This window comes from Nerophis ophidion, linkage group LG05, assembly GCF_033978795.1.
Source record: "Nerophis ophidion isolate RoL-2023_Sa linkage group LG05, RoL_Noph_v1.0, whole genome shotgun sequence".
Lineage (NCBI taxonomy): Eukaryota > Metazoa > Chordata > Actinopteri > Syngnathiformes > Syngnathidae > Nerophis > Nerophis ophidion.
The window spans coordinates 18,305,257-18,330,256 of NC_084615.1; the positions used below are offsets into that span (position 1 = coordinate 18,305,257).

At 39.1% G+C, this 25,000-nt stretch overlaps 1 protein-coding gene across 3 annotated transcripts in view; it reads right to left on the reverse strand.

The window, feature by feature from the left end:
- Positions 1-25,000, reverse strand: part of kdrl (kinase insert domain receptor like) — a 403,844-nt gene that overhangs the window by 294,312 nt on the left and 84,532 nt on the right. For all 3 annotated transcript variants that reach the window (XM_061900269.1, XM_061900270.1, XM_061900268.1), the window contains exons 12-15: positions 18,867-18,975; positions 6,951-7,235; positions 4,856-5,002; positions 1,218-1,346 (exon numbers count right to left, since the gene is read on the reverse strand). In XM_061900269.1, the coding sequence (XP_061756253.1) occupies positions 1,218-1,346; positions 4,856-5,002; positions 6,951-7,235; positions 18,867-18,975 (670 nt within the window). The remainder of the gene's footprint in view (positions 1-1,217; positions 1,347-4,855; positions 5,003-6,950; positions 7,236-18,866; positions 18,976-25,000) is intronic.

A 25,000-nucleotide genomic window follows, 5' to 3' on the forward strand; every position in this document is an offset into this window, starting at 1 on the left:
GTGATCAATATTAGTATAACACTAGATGTGACCAATCTAAGACTAAGACTAAATGTGACCAATGTAAACTAGATGTGACTAATCTAAGTCCAAGACTAGATGTGACCAAGCTAAGTCTAAGACTAGATGTGACCAAGCTAAGTCAAAGACTAGATCCAACCAATTGAAGTCTAAGACTAAATGTGATCAATATTAGTATAAGACTAGATGTGACCAATCTAAGACCAAGACTAAATGTGACCAATGTAAAACTAAGACTAGTTGTGACCAATCTAAACTAGATGTGACCAATCTAAGACTAGATGTGACCAAGCTAAGTCTAAGACTAGATGTGACCAAGCTAAGTCTAAGACTAGATCCAACCAATTGAAGTCTAAGACTAGATGTGATCAATATTAGTATAAGACTAGATGTGACCTATCTAAGACTAAGACTAAATGTGACCACATTTAAATCTAAGACTAATGTGACCAATCTAAACTAGATGTTACCAAGCTAAATCTAAGACTAGATCCAACCAATTGAAGTCTAAGACTAGATGTGATCAATATTAGTATAAGACTAGATGTGACCAATCTAAGACTAAGACTGCGACCAATCTAAACCATTTGTGACCAATATAAGTCTTACAGTAGATTTGACCAATTTCAATCTAAGAATAGATGCGACCAATTGAAAAGTAAGACTAGATGTGACTAATCTAAATGTAAGAGTAAATGTGACGAATCTAAGTCCAAGACTCAATGTGACCAATCTTAGTTTAAGACTAAATGTGACCAATCTAAATATAAGACTAGATGTGACCAATCTAAGTCAAAGATTAGAACTGACCAATCTAAGTCTAAAACTAGATCTGACCGAACAAAGTCAAAGACCAGATGTGACCAATCTACTAAGACTAGATGCGACCAATCCAAGTCTAAGACTAAATGTGACCGATCCAAGTCTAAGACCAGATGTGACCAAGTGGAAGACTCGATGTAACAATCCAAGTTTATGACCATGAACTGATGAAGTCTAGTCAGATGAGAGGTGAATCATCTTCCAAGACCAACCAAAGAGTCCAGTTGTTATGATGTAATGCTCTGAGATCAAGAAGGAATTCACTTGGCCTTCAGATCGCCAGCTTCTTCTCAGAGTGACATCATCACAAGTCAGTTTGTCCATCACGTGACAAAACATCCTCTGGTTGGACAACCAGATCGAGGCTGACTTACCAAGCACGGTGACGAAGGCGCTGCTTTTGACGAGGCCCTCGGTGTTGGTGGCCACGCACTCGTACAGACCCTCGTCGTCCTTCTTCACCCTCTCAATGATCAGAGCGCCGTCATGCCACACGTTGATGCCTGCAGGTACCAAAACATGACACTCATTAGAACTTAAGAAGTCCTTTTAATCAGGTGCAAACACGGTCAGGTTGAGTTGAGACCCGGTGGCAGTCAGGGGGGTATTCACTCATTTTTGCTATGGACCGTTGGGAACGGTACAGGGACTTACGGAGTACAGGAAACATTAGAGGAACTAGAGTCCGGCTTAGAAATCTAGTCATGCGTCTAGTCGATAAACAAATAGTGCGGCTAGCGGGCGTGCTGGTTAGCGATTTTAAACGTTTTCCTAAACACATAACAACAACAAAACACTCTAGGTAAAAGCAGACATTACGTACAACATACCATATTTTCCGGACCATAGGGCGCACCGGATAATGAGGCGCACTGCCGATGAATGATCTATTTTTAGATCTTTTTGCATACGTAAGGTGCACCGGATTATGGAGTGCATTAAAGGAGTCATATTATTATTTTATATATATATATATATATATATATATATATATATATATATATATTCCTATTAATAACAATCCCAAGTACCATGACAGCACAAAGTACAGATATAATGCCTTAGACTTAGACAAATTTGAATGACCCACAAGGTCTAAGTACCGTACAGATATAACGCCTTAGACTTAGACAAACGTTATTGATCTACAAGGTCTAAGTACCGTAGAGACATAATGCCTTAGACTTAGACTAAGACACATTTGAATGACCCACAAGGTCTAAGTACCGTACAGATATAATGCCTTAAACTAAGACTTAAACACACTTTAATGATCCACAAGGTCTAAGTGCCGTACAGATATAATGCCTTGGACTTAGACACACTTTAATGATCTACGAGGTCTAAGTACCACACAGATATAATGCCCTAGACTTAGACACACTTTAATGATATACAAGGTCTAAGTACCGTACATATATAATGCCTTACACTTTGACTTGGACAAACGTTAATGATCCACAAGGTCTAAGTACAGAAACTTAGACTTAGACAAACATAAATGATCCACAAGGTCTAAGTACCGTACAGATATAATGCCTTGGATTTAGACTTAAACAAACTTTAATGATCCACAAGGTCTAAGTACCATACAGATATAATGCCTTGGACTTAGACAAACTTTAATGATCCACAAGGTCTAAGTACCCTACAGATATAATGTCATAATCTTAAACTTTAATGATCCACATGTTCTAAGTACTGTACAGATATAATGCCTTGGATTTAGACAAACTTTAATGAATCACAAGGTCTAAGTACCCTACAGATATAATGTCATAGACTTAAACTGTAATGATCCACAAGTTTTAACTACCGTACAGATATAGTGCCTTAGACTTAGACAACATTTAATGATCCACAAAGTCAAAGTACTGTACAGATATAATGCCCAAGAATTAGACACACTTTAATGATCTACAAGGTCTAAGTACAGATATAATGCCTTAGACTTAGACAAACTTACATGACCCACAAGGTCTAAAAACTGTACAGATATAATGCCCTAGAATTAGACACACTTTAATGATCCACAAGGTCAAAGAACCGTACAGATATAATGCCTTAGACTTAGACTTAAACACACTTTAATGATCCACAAGTTTCTAAGTACTGTACAGATATAATGCCTTGGACTTAGACAAACTTTAATGATCCACAAGGTCTTAGTACCCTACAGATATAATGTCATAGACTTAAACGTTAATGATCCACAAGGTCTAAGTACCGTACAGATATAATGCCTTAGACTTAGACACACTTTAATGATCCACAAGGTCTAAGTACCGTACAGATATAATGCCTTAGACTTAGACACATTTTAATGATCCACAAGGTCTAAGTACCGTACAGATATAATGCCTTAGACTTAGACAAACTTTAAAGATCCACAAGGTCTAAGTACCGTACAGATATAATGCTTTGGACTTAGACAACATTTAATGATCCACAAGGTCTAAGTACTGTACAGATATAATGCCCTAGAATTAGACACAGTTTAATGATCTAAAAGGTCTAAGTACAGATATAATGCCTTAGACTTAGACAAACTCACGTGACCCACAAGGTCTAAGAACCGTACAGATATGTCATAGACTTAGACTTAAACACACTTTAATGATCTACATGGTCTAAGTGCTGTACATATATAGTGCCTTAGAATTAGACACACTTTAATGATCCACAAGGTCTAAGAACCGTACAGATATAATGCCTTAGACTTACACTTAAACTTAAATGCTACACAAGGTCTAAGTACCCTACAGATATAATGTCATAGACTTAAACTGTAATGATCCACAAGTTCTAAGTACCGTACAGATATAATGCCTTAGACTTAGACAACATTTAATGATCCACAAGGTCTAAGTACTGTACAGATATAATGCCCTAGAATTAGACACACTTTAATGATCTACAAGGTCTAAGTACAGATATAATGCCTTAGACTTAGACAAACTTACATGACCCACAAGGTCTAAGAACCGTTCAGATATAATGTCATAGACTTAAACTTAAATGATCCACAAGGTCTAAGTACCCTACAGATATAATGTCATAGACTTAAACTTTAATGATCCACAAGGTCTAAGTACCGTACAGATATAATGTCATAGACTTAAACTGTAATGATCCATAAGTTCTAAGTACCGTACAGATATAATGCCTTGGACTTAGACACACTTTAATGATCCACAAGGTCTAAGTACCGTACAGATATAATGCCTTAGACTTAGACAAAATTTAATGATCCACAAGGTCTAAGTACTGTACAGATAGAATGCCCTAGAATTAGACACACTTTAATGATCTACAAGGTCTAAGTACAGATATAATGCCTTAGACTTAGACAAACTTACATGACCCACAAGGTCTAAGAACCGTACAGATATAATGTCATAGACTTAAACTTAAATGATCCACAAGGTCTAAGTACCGTACAGATATAATGTCATAGACTTAAACTTTAATGATCCACAAGGTCTAAGTACCCTACAGATATAATGTCATAGACTTAAACTGTAATGATTCATAAGTTCTAAGTACCGTACAGATATAATGCCTTGGACTTAGACACACTTTAATGATCCACAAGGTCTAAGTACCGTACAGATATAATGCCTTAGACTTAGACAAAATTTAATGATCCACAAGGTCTAAGTACTGTACAGATATAATGCCCTAGAATTAGACACACTTTAATGATCTACAAGGTCTAAGTACAGATATAATGCCTTAGACTTAGACAAACTTACATGACCCACAAGGTCTAAGAACCGTACAGATATAATGTCATAGACTTAGACTTAAACACACTTTAATGATCTACATGGTCTAAGTGCTGTGCATATATAATGCCTTAGACTTAGACACACTTTAATGATCCACAAGGTCTAAGTACCGTACAGATATGTCATAGACTTAAACTTTAATGATCCACAAGGTCTAAGTACTGTACAGATAAAATGACTTAGACTTAGAAATCACAGTCCTTGGTAAGGTGGTCTTGTACCTGGGCCTTCCTCCAGTATCACACTGTTCTTGTACCATGTGATGTTGGGCTGAGGGACCCCGTGTGCCAGGCAAGTCAGCACCAGGGTGTTGCTACTGTTCACCTCCTGATTGGTGAGGTTTTGACCCAGCCAGGGATGTCTTCTGGCTGAAAACCACAACAACAGAATGGGAGACAGTTAGTGGTGTGAAACAGTTACTGTGAGTCAAGGGTGTCACTCATGGGTGTACTCACCCAGGGGTGTCCAACCTGCATACTAAAAAACCTAAACATGCTGGTACCATTTTGAAAGTTTTCATTTTCTAAACCAACACAATGCAGTATATAGTTTGTTGTTTTTTTTAGCCAACTTCAGGTCTCTGTGTTTATATAAAGTGTATTTTTTAAATGTTTTATGCCATTTTTGTCAAAAACCCGTTTTTTTTTCATGGCAAAATCACAAAATATGTAATATTTCCGTCACAAAACAATGTGTAAATTTTGTATATGAATATATTTGACGTGAAGTCATTGGAGTCTAAAATAAGTCGATCATTCAAAACAACATTGATTTTAGTGCGTTATCATTTGTTGAACAATGACAGTTTAAATAAGATTAAAAAATGTTCCACGATAAGTTTATTTAATTTTTTTCCATGTGTTTTTGTTTTATGCCTTTAAAAAAAAAAAAAAAAAAAAAAATATATATATATATATATATATATATATATATATATATATATATATATATATATATATATATACATATATGTAGAAAGGAAAATATTCAAAACAGAATTTTTGATGCAGAGCCTTTAATAGGTCAATCATTTAAAACCAAATCAATTATTATTTATTGAAAAATTTGTTTGAAAAAAAAAGTTCCACAATAAAAAATGTTTTTTTGTCTTAAAAATGATATATATTTATCTTTTTTTCAATATGCCGAACAAACAAATTATAATATCCCCCTACAATATTCAAAACAAAATGTTTGACACGAAATTATTAGAGTTTTTAATAGGTCAATAATTTAAAACAACATTGATTTTGATTCATTTTCATTTTTTGAGCAATAAAAGGTTTTTATTTTTTTCTTATGCCTTTAAAAAAAGACAAAAAACAAATACGAACAAACAAAAGATGAATATATATATATATATGTATATATATATATATACACACATATACATACACACATTGACACATGTATATATACATAGTCAGTCACACACACACACACACACACACACACACACACACATATATATATATATATATATATATATATATATACACACACACATATGTATATACACATGTATATATACTGTATAAATATGTATGTATATATACACATATATATATACACATATCTATATATACACACACATGTATACAAACACACACACACACACATGTATATAAACACACACATATATACACACACACACACACACACACACATATATATATATATATATATATATACACACACACACACATGTATATACACATGTATATATACTGTATAAATATGTATGTATATATATACACATATATATACACATATCTATATATACACACACACATGTATACAAACACACACACACATGTATACAAACACACATATATACACACACACACACAAACACACACACACACACATTTTAAAAATATATTTTTTATATGGTGAACAAACAAAATATGCAATATTATCCCCTTAAAATATTTCTAACAGAATTTTTGACGTGAAGTTATTAAAACCTTTAGTAGGTCAATAACTAAAAACAACATTGATTTTGATTCATTATTATTTCTTGAGCAATGGCATCTTTAAAGACAAATACAGCCTGCATGGCAGTCTTGTGTTATTAGACTCAACACTGCATCTTATTCCTCATTACAGTTCACCTGCTTGCTCTTTTAGTCCACTTTTTTTTATACTATTATTCATTTTATAGTATTTATAGAATGTGTCGCGGGCGGTTAGAACTTGGCCAGAAATGACCCCTGGGCCACACTTTGGACACCCCTGGTCTAGAGTAATTCAATCTTGCCACAAGGTCACACAGTATTTGTGAAGTGGTTAAAAAGAGAATTATGTGTGACTCACCAATCACATTCAGATCCGCTGACTTGACCTCCACCTTATTTCGCTGCTTATAAGCCCGACACTTGTAGCCTGCGCTGCCGTTTCTGCTCACATTGTGCAGGTGGAGGGAAATGGAAATGGAGTAAAGGCTGAACTGAGGCATGGACACATTTGAGGTGATGGTGCGATTCCCGGAATCCAACCACTGCAGGTGTGTGTAAAGGTAACGCGAGGCCCGGCAGCTCAAGGTGACGTGGTCTCTCTCCAGGGCAGACTGAGGCTGGATGGATATGGCGTCCTGGTGATCTGGTGTGGAAGAGGGGAGGAAAAGAGACTTGAAAGGATGACGTTACAACATCCGCAGTGTTTGCTGTGAGGCTCAGTGTCCATTGTGTTGGGCGTTTAGGACGTCCTTCAAATTCACTCACACATTTGACCCCAAAACATACTTGCCAACCCTTCCGGATTTTCCGGGAGACTCCCGAAATTCAGCGCCTCTCCCGAAAACCTCCCGGAAGAAATTTTCTCCCGAAAATCTCCCGAAATTCAGCTGGAGCTGGAGGCCACGCCCCCCCCCCAGCTCAAACATGCACAGTTCAAAGTGTGAAAAGGAGGATCGCAGGTGGATCTGAGGGCATTACTTGAAATGCCCTCAGATCCACCTGCGATAACGTTGTTTGTCAAAGATCTTGCGTTCACAAGACCGAACCTGTCAGCGGCCAGTATGTTCAAGGGCGCAGCTAATCTAGGTCAGGCCCGACACACAGCCCGCAGGTGGCGAGGGAGAGGAAAAACGAGGCGGAAAAGCAAGGCAGGAATCCGGCCAGGTGAAAAGGCTGACTGGGACGTCGAAAGTAGACGCAAACACAAAAACAAACAGAGCTGACAGCGAGGGACAGCAGGGCAAATCACATCCTGGCGCCATCTTCTGGAAACTTGGAAGTGACGTTACTCAAATAGTGAAAGGTAAGTGTTGTTGTTTTTTAGTAACCAGCAAGCACAGTACTGTTAGTAGAACAACTGTGTTTTTATTACTGTTTACTTTATAAGTGCCATCTGAAATTCAACTATTTATTTTATTCATATATACAATAAAAAAAAATATAGCTAAAATTCACTAAAAGTTAAGTATTTCATACATTATATATAATATATATATATATATATATATATATATATATATATATATATATATATATATATATTAATTACAGCCAATATAAAAATATTGGCTGTAAATATAATCTCCTCTTAACCACGCCCCCCGCCCCGACCACGCCTCCGCCCAACCCCCAACCACGCCCCCACCCCCCAATACACCGAAATCGGAGGTCTCAAGGTTGGTAAGTATGCCCCAAAACAGCTGCAATAATATGAAACATCAACCTTTTTCCTCATTTTAAACTCATCATTTACAGTACACAAAATACAAAACCCAAAAGCAGTGAAGTTGTCAGGTTGTGTAAATGGTAAATAAAAAGAGAATACAATGATTTGCAAATCCTTTTCAACCTATTTTTAATTGACTAGATTGCAAAGACAAGATATTTAATGTTCGAACCAGTAAAATTGGTTATTTTGTGCAAATATTAGCTCAATTGGAATTTGACGCCTGCAACATGTTTATAAAAAAGCTGGCACAATAGGCAAAAAAGACTGAGAAGGTTGAGGAATGCGCATCAAACACTTATTTGGAACATCCCACAGGTGGACTGGGTAATTGGGAACAGGTGGGTGCCATGGATTGGGTATAAAAGCAGCTTCCGTGAAATGCTCAATCGTTCACAAACAAGGACGGGGCGAGGGTCACCACTTTGTCAACAAATGCCTGAGCAAATTGATTAAGAACAACATTTCTCAAACAGCTACTGCAAGGAACTTAGGGATTTCACCATCTACGGTCCGTAATATCCTCAAAAGGTTCAGAGAATCTGGAGAAATCACTGCACGTGAGCCATGATATTACGGATCCCTGCATCAAAAAGCGACATCAGTGCGTAAAGGATATCACCACATGGGCTCAGGAACACTTCCGAAAACCACTGTCAGTAACTACAGTTGGTCGCTACATCTGTAAGTAAAAGTTAAAATTATAATACGCAAAGCCAAAGCCATTTATCAACAAAACCCAGAAACGCCACCAGCCTTACAGAGCCGGAGCTCATCTAAGATGGACTGATGGAATGTGGAAAAGTGTTCTGTGGTCTGACGAGTCCACATTTTAAATTGTTTTTGGAAACTGTGGCCGTCGTGTCCTCCGGAACAAAGAGGAAAAGAACCATCCGGATTGTTGTAGGCGCAGAGTGTAAAAGCCAGCATGTGTGATGTATGGGGGTGTATTAGGGCCCAAGGCATGGGTCATTAATGCTGAAAGGTACATACTGGTTTTGGAGCAACATATGTTGCCATCCAAGCAACGTTATCATGGACGCCCCTGCTTATTCCAGCAGGACAATGCCAAGCCACGTGTTACAACAGTTTGGCTCCATAGTAAGAGTGCAGGTCCTAGACTGGCCTGACATTGAAAATGTGTGGTGCAATATGAAGGCTAAAATATGAGAAGGGAGACTGTTGAACAACTTAAGCTGTACTTCAAGCAAGAATGGGAACTAATTCCACTCCAAAAATGTGTCTCCTCAGTTCCTACACCTTTACTGGGTGTTGTTCAAAGGAAAGGCCATGTAACACACTGGTAAAAATGCCCCTGTGACAACTTTTTTGCAATGTGTTGCTGCCATTTGATTCTAAGTTCATGATTAATTGCGCAATATAACAAAGTTTACCAATTCGAATGTTAAGTATATTGTCTTTGCAGTCCATTCAGTTGAATATAAGTTGAAAAGGATTTGCAAATCATTGTATTCTCTTTTTATTTACAGTTTACACAAGGTGCCAACTTCACTGCTTTTGGCTTTTATAATATACTGTAACATAGATTTAATGCATTATTTTTATACCCTTCTTAATATTAATAGAGGCACACAAAGACATTTACAAAAACATTAAAAAGGGTCGACTGTCGCTGCATCCTTTGAATGGGAAAGACTAGCGCCATCTGGTGGACAAATGGCCTAGTTGTTAAAGATGAGATGAGTAGGTCGGGAGTTCAATACCAAAGACTATAAAAAAGGGAGCAATTACCTCCCTGCTTGGCACTCGGCATCAAGGGTTGGAATTGGGGGTTAAATCACCAACAATGATTCCCAGGCGCGGCCACCGCTGCTGCCCACTGCTCCCCTCACCTCCCAGTGGGTGATCAAGGGTGATGGGTCAAATGCAGAGAATACTTTCACCACACTTAGTGTGTGTGTGTGTGACAATCATTGGTACTTTAACACGTTTGTCTTATGTGTGACTCCCATCTACTGATCACACTTATCATTACACCATGTTTCAAATAAAATTGCTCCGAGGTCGGTAAGCAAAACCAGAATTATTCCGAACATTAGGCGCGCCAAATTTAAATTAAAGGCCAGTGCAAACAAGTTTTACTCAAAACATGAGCTTTTGTAAGATCTGCAAACACACAATTTAGTTTTTTACTCAATATAACAGGAATGTTCTTAGAATCCCGAGATAATGCGAAAAAAGCAATAAAAATGTATCCAAACATAACTCCTAAACCACATTTACATCTCAAAAATATCCAAGATTGTATTAGTTTATGTTCAAATTCAGATTAATAGAAATCCATTTATCCATTTTCTACCGTTTGGCCCTTCAGGGAGGCGGGGGTGCTGGAGCCTATCTCAGTTGCAATCAGGCGGAAGGCGGCGTACACCCTGGACAAGTTGCCACCTCATCACAGGGCCAACACACGTGTAGAAACACAAACCCCGTTTCCATATGAGTTGGGAAATTGTGTTAGATGTAAATATAAACGGAATACAATGATTTGCAAATCATTTTCAACCCATATTCAGTTGAATGCACTACAAAGACAAGATATTTGATGTTCAAACTCACAAACTTTACTTTTTTTTTGCAAATGATAATTAACTTAGCTGCAACACGTGCCAAAGTAGTTGGGAAAGGGCATGTTCACCACTGTGTTACATCACCTTTTCTTTTAACAACACTCAATAAACGTTTGGGAACTGAGGAAAATAATTGTTGAAACTTTGAAAGTGGAATTCTTTCTCATTCTTGTTTTATGTAGAGCTTCAGTCGTTCAACAGTCCGGGGTCTCCGCTGTCGTATTTTAGGCTTTTTAATGCGGCACACATTTTCGATGGGAGACAGGTCTGGACTGCAGGCGGGCCAGGAAAGTACTCCGCATTCTTTTACCACGAAGCCACGCTGTTGTAACACGTGGTTTGACATTGTCTTGCTGAAATAAGCCTGAGTGTCCATGATAACGTTGCTTGGATGACAACATATGTTGCTCCGAAACCTGAATGGACCTTTCAGCATTAATGGTGCCTTCACAGATGTGTAAGTTACCCATGCCTTGGGCACTAATACACCCCCATACCATCACACATGCTGGCTTTTGAACTTTGCGCCTATAACAATCCTGATGGTTATTTTCCTCTTTGTTCCGGAAGACACCACGTCCACAGTTTCCAGATATAATTTGAAATGTGGAATCGTCAGACCACAGAACACTTTTCCACTTTGCATCAGTCTATCTTAGGTGAGTTGGGGCCCAGAGAATCCAGCGGCGTTCCTTGGCTTTGTTGATAAATGGGTTTTGCTTTGCCTAGCAGAGTTTTAACTTGCACTTACAGATGTAGCAACCAACTGTAGTTACTGTCAGTGGTTTTATGAAATGTTCCTGAGCCCCTGTGGTGATATCCTTTACACACTGATGTCGATTTGTGATGCAGTACCGCCTGAGGGCTCAAAGGTCTGTAATGTCATGGCTTACGTGCAGTGAATTCTCCAGATTTCTCTGAACCTTTTGATGATTTTACGGGCCGTAGATGGTAAAATCCCTAAATTCCTTGCATTGAGAAATGTTGTTCTAAAACTGTTCAACAATTTGCTTACAAAGTGGTGACCCTCACCCCATCCTTGTTTGTGAATTACTTAGCATTTCATGGAAGCTGCTTTTATACCCAATCATGGCACCCACCTGTTCCCAATTAGCCTGCACACCTGTGGGATGTTCCAAATAAGTGTTTGATGAGTATTTCTCAACTTTATCAGTTTTTTTTGCCACCTTTCCCAACTTTTGTCACATGTTGCTGGCATGAAATTCTAAAGTTAATTATTATTTGCAAAAACAATTTTTTTTATCAGTTTGAACATCAAATATGTTGTCTTTGTAGCATATTCAACTGACTATGGGTTGAAAATGATTAGAAAATGATTGTATTCTGTTTACATTTACATCTAACACAATTTCCCAACTCATATGGAAACAGGGTTTGTAAAAAATATATTTTTCAATGACATTAATGTTCTTAGAATCATGAGATAATACAAAAAAAGCAATACAAATGTACTCAGACATAACTCCTAAACCAAACATGCAAAATGTCTAATAATGCCTGGAATAATGTATCTTTGTGAGTTGTACTGGAAAAATTTTCTTTTTTAAGGTTTGCAAAAACAAAAAAATGTTTTTTTTTACTCAATATGACAGTACAACTGTCATACTAAACATAACTCCTAAACCAAACATGCAAAATGGCTGATAATGCCTGAAATAATGTATCTTTGTGAGTTTTACCGGAATGAATATATTTTGTAAGGTTTGCAAACACAACGATTAATTTTTTACTCGATACGACAGAATCCGTAGATAATGCGAAAAAAGCAATAAAAATGCATAACATAACTCCTAAACCAAATTTACATTTAAAAAATATACAAGATTGCTCTAGTTTAGGTTCGGATTTAGATGAAAAGAAAAAACTTTTTTTTTTCAATTGAGCTTTTTGTTACATGGAACAAACGTGTCAATTTTTGCTAAGATTTGCCATTTTTACGCAAAACGAAGGATGGCAGATGTCGCCTACTGTACGCTCAAAGTGACAAAACAGAATGTCCCCAGGATCTCTGGAGGGTGGACCGTGAGGGAAGTGTTTTTGTACCAGACTTGAGGACACGGAGCATCTTGTTGCGAGGACAAGAATGTCAAGTCTACGCTTGTTTCCTGTTTCATGACGGCTAATTGGAAGCACGTTGCTGGAGGACAGCGTCGCCGATGGCACAGTGGTCCGATTGCAGGGAAGCTAAGTCAAGGGCCCCCCGGAGGGGATGGGGGATTTGGGGGGGGGGGGGGGGGCAGACTGTGCTTGTTTATTCAGATCGCTGGAAAGCATTCTGTGTTCCGTAAGAGAAGACAGCTGTTAGTACATTTTTTTTTTTTTGAGGCATTCCTCCATGCTTGGTATTTCTCCACCTCTGGATGAGAGTGGAATTCCTCTCGGGCATTGGTCCCCAACCATTGGTCAGGGGACCGAGACCGGTCCGTGACGCATTTGCTACAGGGCATTAAATCATTTATAAAGGACCACATTTTTTCCCACTTAACTGTCGTCAGTCCCAGCAGACTCACCAATAACTTGTTTGTTGAAAAAAATTCTTAGACAAACTTCAATGATCCACAAGGTCTAAGTACCGTACAGATAAAATGCCTTAGACTTAGACTTTGTGGATCATTAAAGTTTGTCTAAATCTAAGTCCAAGGCATTATATCTGTATGGTATTTAGACTTTGTGGCTCATTAAAGTTTGTCTAAGTACCGTATAGATATAATGGTACTTAGACTTTTTGGCTCATTAAAGTTTGTCTAAGTACCGTACAGATATAATGCCTTGGACTTAGACATACTTGAATGATCCACAAGGTCTAAGTACCGTACAGATATAATGTCTTAGACTTAGACAAACTTTAATGATCCACAAGGTCTAAGTACCGTACAAATATAATGCCTTAGACTTGGACACACTTGAATGATCCACAAGCTCTTAGTACCGTACAGATATAATGCCTTAGGCTTAGACAAACTTTAATGATCCACAAGGTCTAAGTACCGTACAATTATAATGTCTTAGACTTACACTTAGGCACACTTGAATGATCCACAAGTTCTAAGTACCGTACAGATATAATGCCTTAGGCTTGGACACATTTGAATGATCTACAAGCTCTAAGTACCGCACAGATACAGAGCTTTAGACTTAGACTTTGTGGATCATTAAAGTTTGTCTAAATCTAAGTCATTATATCTGTATGGTACTTAGAACTTGTAGATCATTAAAGTTTGTCTAAGTCTAAGTTTAAGGCATCATATCTGTATGGTACTTGGACTTTGTGGCTCATTAAAGTTTGTCTAAGTCTAAGTACCGTACAGATATAATGCCTTAGACTTAGTCAAACTCTAATGATCCACAAAGTCCAAGTACCGTACGGATATAATGCCTTAGATTTAGACACTTTAATGATACACAAGTTTTAAGTACCGTACAGATATAATGCCTTAGACTTAGACAAACTTTAATGATCCACAAGGTCTAAATACCGTACAGATAAAATGCCTTAGACTAGTCTTAGACACACTTTAATGATCTACAAGCTCTAAGTACCGCACAGATACAGAGCTTTAGACTTAGACATTGTGGATCATTCAATTTTGTCTAAGTCTAAGGCATTATATCTGTATGGTACTTAGACTTTGTGGCTCATTAAAGTTTGTCTAAGTACCTAACAGATATAATGCCTTAGACTTAGACAAACTTTAATGATCCTCAAGGTCAAAGTACCGTACAGATATAATGCCTCAGACTTAGACTTAGACAAAATTGAATGATCCACAAGGTCTAAGTACCGTACAGACATAATGCCTTAGACTTGGATTTAGACAAACTTTAATGATCCACAAGGTCTAAGTACCATACAGATGAAATGCCTTTGACTTAGACTTAGACGCACTTTAATGATCTACAAGCTCTAAGTACCGTACAGATACAAAGCTTTAGACTTAGACTTTGTGGATCATTAAAGTTTGTCTAAATCTAAGTCTAAGGCATTGTATCTGTACGGTACTTTGACCTTGTAGATCATTTAAGTTTGTCTAAGTCTAAGGCATTATATCTGTGTGGTACTTAGACTTTGTGGCTCATTAAAGTTCGTCTTAGTCTAAGTACCGAACAGATACGGACTAACTTTAATGATCCACAAGGTCTAAGTACCGTAAAAATATAATGCCTTAGACTTAGACAAACTTGAATGATCCACAAGGTCTAAGTACCGTACAGATAAAATGCCTTAGACTTAGACTTTGTGGATCATTAAAGTTTGTCTAAATCTAAGTCTAAGGCATTATATCTGTATGGTACTTAGACTTTGTGGCTCAATAAAGTTTGTCTAAGTACCGTACAGATATAATGCCTTAGACAAACTTGAATGATCCACAAAGTCTAAGTACCGTACAGATAAAATGCCTTAGACTGAGACTTTGTGGATCATTAAAGTTTGTCTAAATCTAAATTTACGGCATTATATCTGTATGGTACTTAGACTTTGTGGCTCATTAAAGTTTGTCTAAGTCTAAGTACCGAACAGATATAATGCCTTAGACTTAGACAAACTTTACTGACCCACAAGGTCTAAGTACCGTACAGATATAACAACAATAATAATAATAATGGTTTAGATTTATATTGCGCTTTTCTTAGACTTAGACAAACTTTAATGATCCACAAGGTCTAAGTACCGTACAGATATAATAATAATAATAATAATGGTTTAGATTTATATCGCGCTTTTCTTAGACACATTTTTAATGATCCACAAAGTCCAAATACCGTACAGATATAATGCCTTAGACACACTTTAATTATCCACAAGTTCTAAGTACCGTACAGATATAATGCCTTAGACTAAGACTTAGACACACTTTAATGATCCACAAGGTCTAAGTACCATACAGATATAATGCCTTAGACTTACACAAAGTTTAATGATCCACAAGGTCTAAGTACTGTACAAATATAATGCCTTAGACTTAGACTTAGACAAACTTGAATGATCCACAAGTTTTAAGTACCGTACAGAAAGAATGCCTTAGACTTAAACACACTTTAATGATCTATAAGGTCTAAGTACCGTACAGATATAATGCCTTAAACTTAGACAAACTTTAATGATACACAAGGTCTAAGTACCGTACAGAGTACAGATATAATTCCTTAGATTTAGACAGACTTTAGATCCACAAGGTCTAAGTACCATACATATATAATGCCTTAGACTTACACTTAGACAGACTTTATTGATCCACAAGGTCTAAGTACCGTACAGAGAAAATGCCTTGGACTTAAAAACACTTTAATGAGCCACATAGTCCAAGTTCCTTACAGATATAATGCCTTAGACTTAGACACACTTTAATGATCCACAAGGTCTAAGTACCGTATAGATATAATTCCTTAGACTTAAACTTAGACAAACTTTAATGATCCACAAGGTGTAAGTACCATACAGATATAATACCTAAGACTTAAACTTAGACAAACTTTAATGATCTCTATGGAGAGCTTTTTTTTTTTTTGGAAAGGCCAGCAGTTCCCACTAATTCAACAATATGGTGAGTTTTTTCATGTAATCATTTTTTCCTGCACTTATTTGCTAAACATGCATTTATCTGCCACACATGGAAAGCTGGTCCCTGAAAATAATGCCTACATTAAACCAGTCCCTGGTGCAAAAAAAAAAAGGTTGGGGACCCCTGCTCTAGGGAACACTTGAACACGGAGGGGTCTAATATTAACTAGGGTTCACCCAATTACATCTGTGCCCACGTCTTTGTTTGTTAGAAGAAAAAGAAAAAAAGCCCATAAATGGCACACTCTCACTGCGTCGTTCTCTCAGACACAAAAGAATGACCTGACTGGAAAGAATGCAGTTATTCAGATCTCTTTTTTTCTACGCGTGCCATTATTGCACTCCATATGTCCATATGGCTCGGGATTTGTTTGCTGCACAGCTACAGGAGTGCCTGCTTTGGATTAATGACCCCCCACCCCCCCCCGTCTCTAGTCCTGTATTGTACACGAAACACTCGACATGTTCAACTACAGTCGCCCAATGCTAATTGCTTACAGGCCTCACCGCGGTCAACAAAGTCCTGTATGGTTATGAATGATAAATCTAATATTTTCATAGTTAGGGACCCGTTTCCAGTGAGGGTTGGACTCTGCCAAGACTGTCCTTTGTCACCCATTCTGTTCATAACTTTTATGGACAGAATTTCGAGGCGCAGTCCGGGCGCTGAGGGGATCCGGTTTGGTGGCTGCAGGATTAGGTTTCTACTTTTGCTGATGATGTGGTCCTGATGGCTTCATCTGGCCAGGATCTTCAGCTCTCACTGGATCGGTTCGCAGCAGAGTGTGAAGCGACCGGGATGGGAATCAGCACCTCCGAGTCCGAGTCCGTGGTTCTCGCCCGGGAAAAGGGTGGAGTACCACATCTGGGTATGGGAGGAGACCCTGCCCCAGGTGGAGGAGTTCAAGTACCTCGGAGTCTTGTTCATGAGTGAGGGAAGAGTGGATGGTGAGATCAGTGCGGCGTCTTCAGTAATGCGGACGCAGAATTGATCCGTCGTGGTGAAGAAGGAGCTGAGCCGGAAGGAAAAGCTCTCAATTTACCGGTCGATCTACGTTCCCATCCTCACCTATGGTCATGAGCTTTGGGTTATGACCGAAAGGACAAGATCATGGGTACAAGCGGCCGAAATGAGTTTCCTCCGCTGATTGGCGGAGCTCTCCCTCAGAGATAGGGTGAGAAGTTCTGCCATCCTATGATCATGAACTTTGGGTTTTGACCGAAAGGACAAAATCACGGGTACAAGCGGCCCAAATGTGTTTCCTCCGTCGATTGGCGGGTCTCTCTCTAAGAGATAGGGTGAGAAGCTCTGGCATCCGAGAGGAGCTCGTAGTAAAACTGCTGCTCCTCTACATAGAGAGGAGCCAGATGAGGTGGTTCGGGCATCTGGTCAGGATGCCACCCGAACGCCTCCCTGGGGAGGTGTTTAGGGCACGTCTGACCAGTAGGAAGACCCATGACATGATGGGAAGACTATGTCTCCCGGCTGGCCTGGGGATGCCTCGGGATCCCCCGGGAAGAGCTGGACGAAGTGGCTGGGGAGAGAAAAGTCTGGGCTTTCCTGCTTAGGCTGCTGCACCCGCGACCCGACCTCGGGTAAGCGGAAAATGGATGGATGGATGGATGGTTTAAAACATTATTCAGAGGTTTAAAAGCATCTGTAAAACATTGTTTTAAAATACCTGTGTAATTAGATTAACATCTCTGTTTCTGTGGTTTAAAGTTTTACAACCTGCTGATGGTTCATTGAAGGTCAACTGAAATGAAACCTACAATGCTTCAAGTTGGAAAATAAAAAGTGGATCAGTTGGAAATCATGAGTTGTCCGTGGGTCCTTTTTGGAGGAGAAGAGTGGAACTTAACAGTGCAGTTGGTTGTTCCGACAGGACAATGACACCCAAACACAGGTCAAAAGTGGTAAACGAATGGCTAAATTAGACTAGAATTAAGGTTTTAGAATTGGCCTTCCCAAAGTCCTGACTGGACAATGCTGAAGAAACAAGTCCATATCAAATTTAGCTGAACTGCACCAACTTTGTCAAGACTTCAACCTTGCCAGAAGCTTGTGGATGGCTACCAAAAGCGCCTTATTGCAGTGAAACTTGTCAAGGGACATGTAAGCAAATATTAACATTGCTGTACGTATACTTTTAGAGCCATAATAAATTCATAAAAGAAGCAAACTTCATGAATCTGTTTTTGTGACCAACAAGAACATGCTCCAATCACAAAAAAGAAATAGGAGTTGTGGAAATGATTGGAAACTCAAGAAAGCCATAAAATTATGTTTAACTTTTTGATGGCGACTGTAGGGTTTTCTAAAAGTATTTCTCAGGAATACTGTACAGTATTTGATGTTAACTTAGGGTCAGTACTCACCAGTTACGTAGAAAGGAAAAGCCATTGTGGTTTTGCCTTCTTCATTCTGGGCCAAACAGGTGTAATTTCCTGAGACGCTGGCTTCTCCTACCACCAGGGTGCTCACGGTCTGAATGGGGATCAACAGAACAAAGACCCGAGTAAGAAATAATCAGCGAAAGACTTCATTTTTTTTCTATCGACTGACCAAATCCACCCTTGATGCTGGGTCGAGACGGTTTTAAAAAGTGCATTAAAAAAAAAACCCCGCCTGTAACATCTGGGGTTGAGTTATTTCAAGCTGCTCACACGGTCACTAAGGTGGACACTTAATGTGTATTATATTTATCCATGACAGCATTTTTGTTGGAAATTGTGTGGTGTGTGTGTTAAAATCATGGTTGTTTTTAAAAATGATGACGGATGTGAACAAGAGCATGTATTGTCTTTGTGTGATGATGATGTAAATAAGATGTGGTTGTAATGGATATTAAGTATGTGTCCATGAAAGGGCATTTTATGACTTTTCTTAATTTGATTACATGATTTGGTATGATTTTCTTGTAATAATTTTATTGCATGATGTTTGTATCCCTTTGATTTAGGTAGCCAGGGACTGCAGATGGAAATGAGCTATTTAGTTATAATCTGGTACAGAACATATCTGTCTTTGAGCTTAATGTTTCTGTGCATTGTCCGTTCAATGAAAAACTAAAATAAACTAAGATGTGTAGTGAAGCCTGCTTTTTTTCCTTCCTGTCTATAGAGGTTTTTTTTCTTTCACCGTGTCGTAAAAACCTGCAACTTCAAAGTCAGAGCATCTATTTTCCCTGCAACATGTTCCAAAAAAGCTGGCACAAGTGGCAAAGAAGACTGAGACAAGCTGAGGATTGCTTGTCAAACACTTATTTGGAACATCCCACAGGTGAATGGGTTACTTGGGAACAGGTGGGTGCCATGATTGGGTATAAAAGCAGCTTCCATGAAATGCTCAGTCGTTCACAAACAAGGACGGTGCGAGGGTCACCACTTTGTCAACAAATGTCTGAGCAAATTGTTTAAAGAACAACATTTCTCAGCCACCTATTGCAAGGAATTTAGGGATTTCAACATCTACGGTCTGTAATATCACCAAAGTTTCAGAGAATCCCGAAGAAATCACTACACGTAAGTGGCGAGGCTGAAAACCAACATTGAATGCCCGTAACCTTTGATCCCTCAGGCCGTACTGCATCAAAAAGCGAAATCAGTTTGTAAGGGATATCACCACATGGGCTCGGGAACACTTCACAAAACCACTGTCAGTAACTACAGTTGGTCGCTGCATCTGTAAGTGCAAATTAAAACTCTTCTATGCAAAGCCAAAGGCATTTATCAACAACACCCAGAAATACCGCTGCTTCACTGGGCCCCAAGCTCATCTAAGATGAACTGATGCAAAGTGGAAAAGTGTTCTGTGGTCTGACGAGTCCACATTTCAAATTGTTTTCAGAAACTGCGGAACAATAAGGAAAAGAACCATCCGGATTATTATAAGCGCAAAGTGTAAAGCCCAGCATCTGTAATGGTATGGGTGTGTATCGGTGCCCAAGGCACTAATACAAAGCAACCATTGCAAGGAATTTAGGGATTTCACGCTCTGTAATATCATCAAAAGGTTCAGAGAATCTGGAGAAATCACTGCATGTAAGCGATGATATTCCGAATCTTCGATCACTCAAGCAGTACTGCATCAAAAAGACACATCAGAGTGTAAAAGATATCACCACATGGGTTCGGGAACACATCAGAAAACCACTGTCAGTAACTACAGTTGGTCGTTACACCTGTAAGTGCAAGATAAAACTCTACTATGCAAAGCCAAAGCCATTTATCAACAACACCCAAAAACGCCGCCAGGTTCGCTGGGCCCCGAGCTCATCTAAGATGGAACAATGCAGAGTAGAAATGTGTTCTGTGGTCTTTATGAGTCCACATTTCAAATTGTTTTCGGAAACTGTGAACCGAAGAGGAAAAGAGCCATCTGGACTGTTAGAGGCGCAAAGTGGAAAAGCGAGCATGTGTGTTGGTATGGGGGTGTATTAGTGCCAAAGGCATGGGTAACTAACAGAAATGTGAAGGCGCCATTAATGCTGAAAGGTACATACAGAATTTGGAACAACATATGTTGCCATCCAAGCCACGTTATCAAGGACGCCCCTGCTTATTTCAGCAAGACGATGCCAAGCCACGTGTCACATCTGTGAAGGCACCATTAATGCTGAAAGGTACATACATGTTTTAGAGCATGGGTGTCAAACCCTGGCCCGCCGTGTGATATAATTTGGCCCTCGAGGCAATATCAATATAGCATTAGAGCTGTCCCGCCGGTGTTATACAGCGTCGGTGCCGCTGTAACACCGCATTTACCGCTAATACTCATACTTGCCAACCCTCTTAATTTTCCCGGCAGACTCCCGAAGTTCAGTGCCCCTCTCGAAAATCTCCCGGGGCAACCATTCTCCTGAATTTCTACCGATTTCCACCTGGACGACTATATTGGGGGCGTGCATTTAAGGCACTGCCTTCAGTGTTCTCTACAACCTGTCATCACGTCCGCTTTTCCTCCATACTAACAGGGTGTCACATAATATTTGTGGCTTTTACACACACGCACAAGTGAATGCAAGGCATACTTGGTCAACAACCATACAGGCCACACTGAGGGTGGCCGTATAAACAACTTTAGCACTGTTACAATTATGCGCCACACTGTGAACCCACACCAAACAAGAATGACAAACACATTCCGGGTGAACATCCGCACCATAACACAACAGAACAAATACCCAGAACCCCTTGCAGCACTAACTCTTCCGGGAAACTCCTAGCAAACTGACCAATAATTAACGTTTTATTCATGCATTTTCTCTTGCTACTTCAAGGCTTGAATGTTTGGTTCTTTCATTATTATTTTATTTTCAAATTTATTATTAGTGTGTGGAAAAAATGTGATATTTACTTCAGAAGATTGCAAATAGAAAAAAAGGCATACAATTTTTATTTAAATTTCATTTGATATGCCATTGATATTTTTTTAATTATTATTATTATTATTTGAAACTGGATTTTGCATTCATTAAAGTTATATAAGACTTGCTTGTTCAATATTTAATGCAAAACTTGTTTGGGTCCCTATTAAAAGGTTAATTTGTTCAACCTTGGCCCGCGGCTTTGTTCCGTTTAAAATTTTTGGCCCACTCTGTATTTGAGTTTGACACCCCTGTTTTAGAGCAACATATGTTGCCATCCAAGCAACGTTATCATGGACGCCCCTGCTTATTTCAGCAAGACGACGCTACAACAGCGTGGCTTCATAGTAAAATAGTGCAGGTACTAGACCGGCCTGCCTGTAGCCCAGACCTGAAGCCTAAAATACCACAACAAAGACTTCGGATTGTTGAACAACGTTAAATATCTTGTCTTTGGTGTCTATTCATTTGAATATAAGTTGAAAAGGATTTGCAAATCATTGTATTCTCTTTTTATTTACCATTTACACAACGTGACAACTTCACTACTTTTAGGGTTTGTAGCGTAAGAAGGTACCTTTATACCTTGTATTCAAATTCTGCCAACTGGCACAAGGATTGACACCTCACTTGTTTGGTAAAAACTGGAAAGCATGAGTACAAAGAGCTTGGACCACATTGACTGTTACGGCGTTATGTTCCGGCCATTATTCACCACAAAGTAACCCGAGCTGAAAAGCAGTCACTTAAAGGACAACATATTGACCCCGCCCCCCCAGCACCAGACGGATGCTGACCTTTGTGCCAATGTCTCACGCCTGTGTTTTCCCTCTTTTTTGTCCCTGCCCCGGGCCCTTTTTTGGGGAGGTTGGTGGGGGCGGCCGCCGTCGTGACCGCCGCGATTTATGTAGAGTGACAGACAGGAATTCAGCGGCGAATCCCTCCCTCCTTTTAAACTCCCGCTTGTTATCATTGACCCTCAGTCGCCACCCTCGTAAAGCCAATAGCGCTCGGGCCGCGGGTACTCGTAAAAAAGCGCTACCTGGATATTTACGGCGGACACGCATTAGACCCGACGCCCCGTGAAAATGACACCATTGGCTTTTATTAGGCCGCATGAATAAAAACAGCCAGGATTGCAATTTGCATGTAAGTTGAATTTGACCCGGCGAACATCTCCCAAAAACGCCTGCGACATGTTTCAAAAAAGCTGGCACTGGTGGCAAAAAAGACGGAGAAAGGTGATGAATGCTCATCAAACGCTTATTTGGATCATCCAATGGGTGAACGGGCTAATTGGGAACAGGTGGGTGCCGTCATTGGGTGTAAAAGCGGCTTCCGTGAAATGCTCAGTCGTTCACAAACAAGGACGCGACGACGCTCACTATTATGTTAGATCCACTATGGACTGGACTCTCACTCTTATGTTAGATCCCTATGGACTGGACTCTCACTCTTATGTTGGATCCACTATGGACTGGACTCTCACTCTTATGTTGGATCCACTATGGACTGGACTCTCACTCTTATGTTGGATCCACTATGGACTGGACTCTCACTATTATATTAGATCCACTATGGACTGGACTCTCACTATTATATTAGATCCACTATGGACTGGACTTTCACACTATTATGTTAGATCCACTATGGACTGGACTCTCACTATTATGTTAGATCCACTATGGACTGGACTCATACTATTATGTTAGATCCACTATGGACTGGACTATCACTATTATGTTAGATCCACTATGGACTGGACTCTCACACTATTATGTTAGATCCACTATGGACTGGACTCTCACACTATTATGTTAGATCCACTATGGACTGGACTCTCACACTATTATGTTAGATCCACTATGGACTGGACTCACACTATTATGTTGGATCCACTATGGACTGGACTCTCACATTATTATGTTAGATCCACTATGGACTGGACTTTCATACTATTATGTTAGATCCACTATGGACTGGACTATCACTATTATGTTAGATCCACTATGGACTGGAGTCTCACACTATTATGTTAGATCCACAATGGACTGGACTCTCACATTATTATGTTAGATCCACAATGGACTGGACTCTCACACTATTATGTTAGATCCACTATGGACTGGACTCTCACACTATTATGTTAGATCCACTATGGACTGGACTATCACTATTATGTTAGATCCACTATGGACTGGACTCTCATACTATTATGTTAGATCCACTATGGACTGGACTCTCATACTATTATGTTGGATACACTATGGACTGGACTCTCACACTATTATGTTAGATCCACTATGGACTGGACTTTCACACTATTATGTTAGATCCACTATGGACTGGACTTTCACAATATTATGTTAGATCCACTATGGACTGGACTCTCACACTATTATATTAGATCCAATATGGACTGGACTTTCACACTATTATGTTAGATCCACTATGGACTGGACTTTCACACTATTGTGTTAGATCCACTATGGACTGGACTTTCACACTATTGTGTTGGATCCACTATGGACTGGACTTTCACTATTATGTTAGATCCACTATGGACTGGACTTTCACACTCTTATGTCAGACCCACTCCAAGGTTTCTCAGTCATTCTCATCGACGTCCCACTGGGTTGTGAGTTTTTCCTTGCCCTGATGTGGGTGCTGAACCGCGGAAGTCATTGTGGCTTGTGCAGCCCTTTGAGACACTCGCGATTTAGGGCTATATGAGTAAACATTGATTGATTGATTGATTGATTGACATCAAACAGTATCATTATTTTCTTTGCAGTTATCATGTGAAAAGTTGTAAATATATCCTGTTGAAGATCGTCTATAAGAAGTTGAATGTATTTTACATTTTAGCTTCAAACATCAACACAAAACATGAGTTTTGCTTTCATAGCTTCGAATGACATTTATCCAATTGAGCCTTTCATTTTTTTTCCCCAGCACAGAAGCGATATTTGAGTTTCATCACAGCAATAAATAAATTAAAAAAACTATTTAGGCCACACATTGGATACCTGTATCTTACAATCTATTTTTTCCGAATTTGCCCGAAATAAATGTCTCATCTTATCCTGGTCACTTACTCCAATCTTAACTAACTCCAAGTGCAACAATAAAGACTTGACCTGA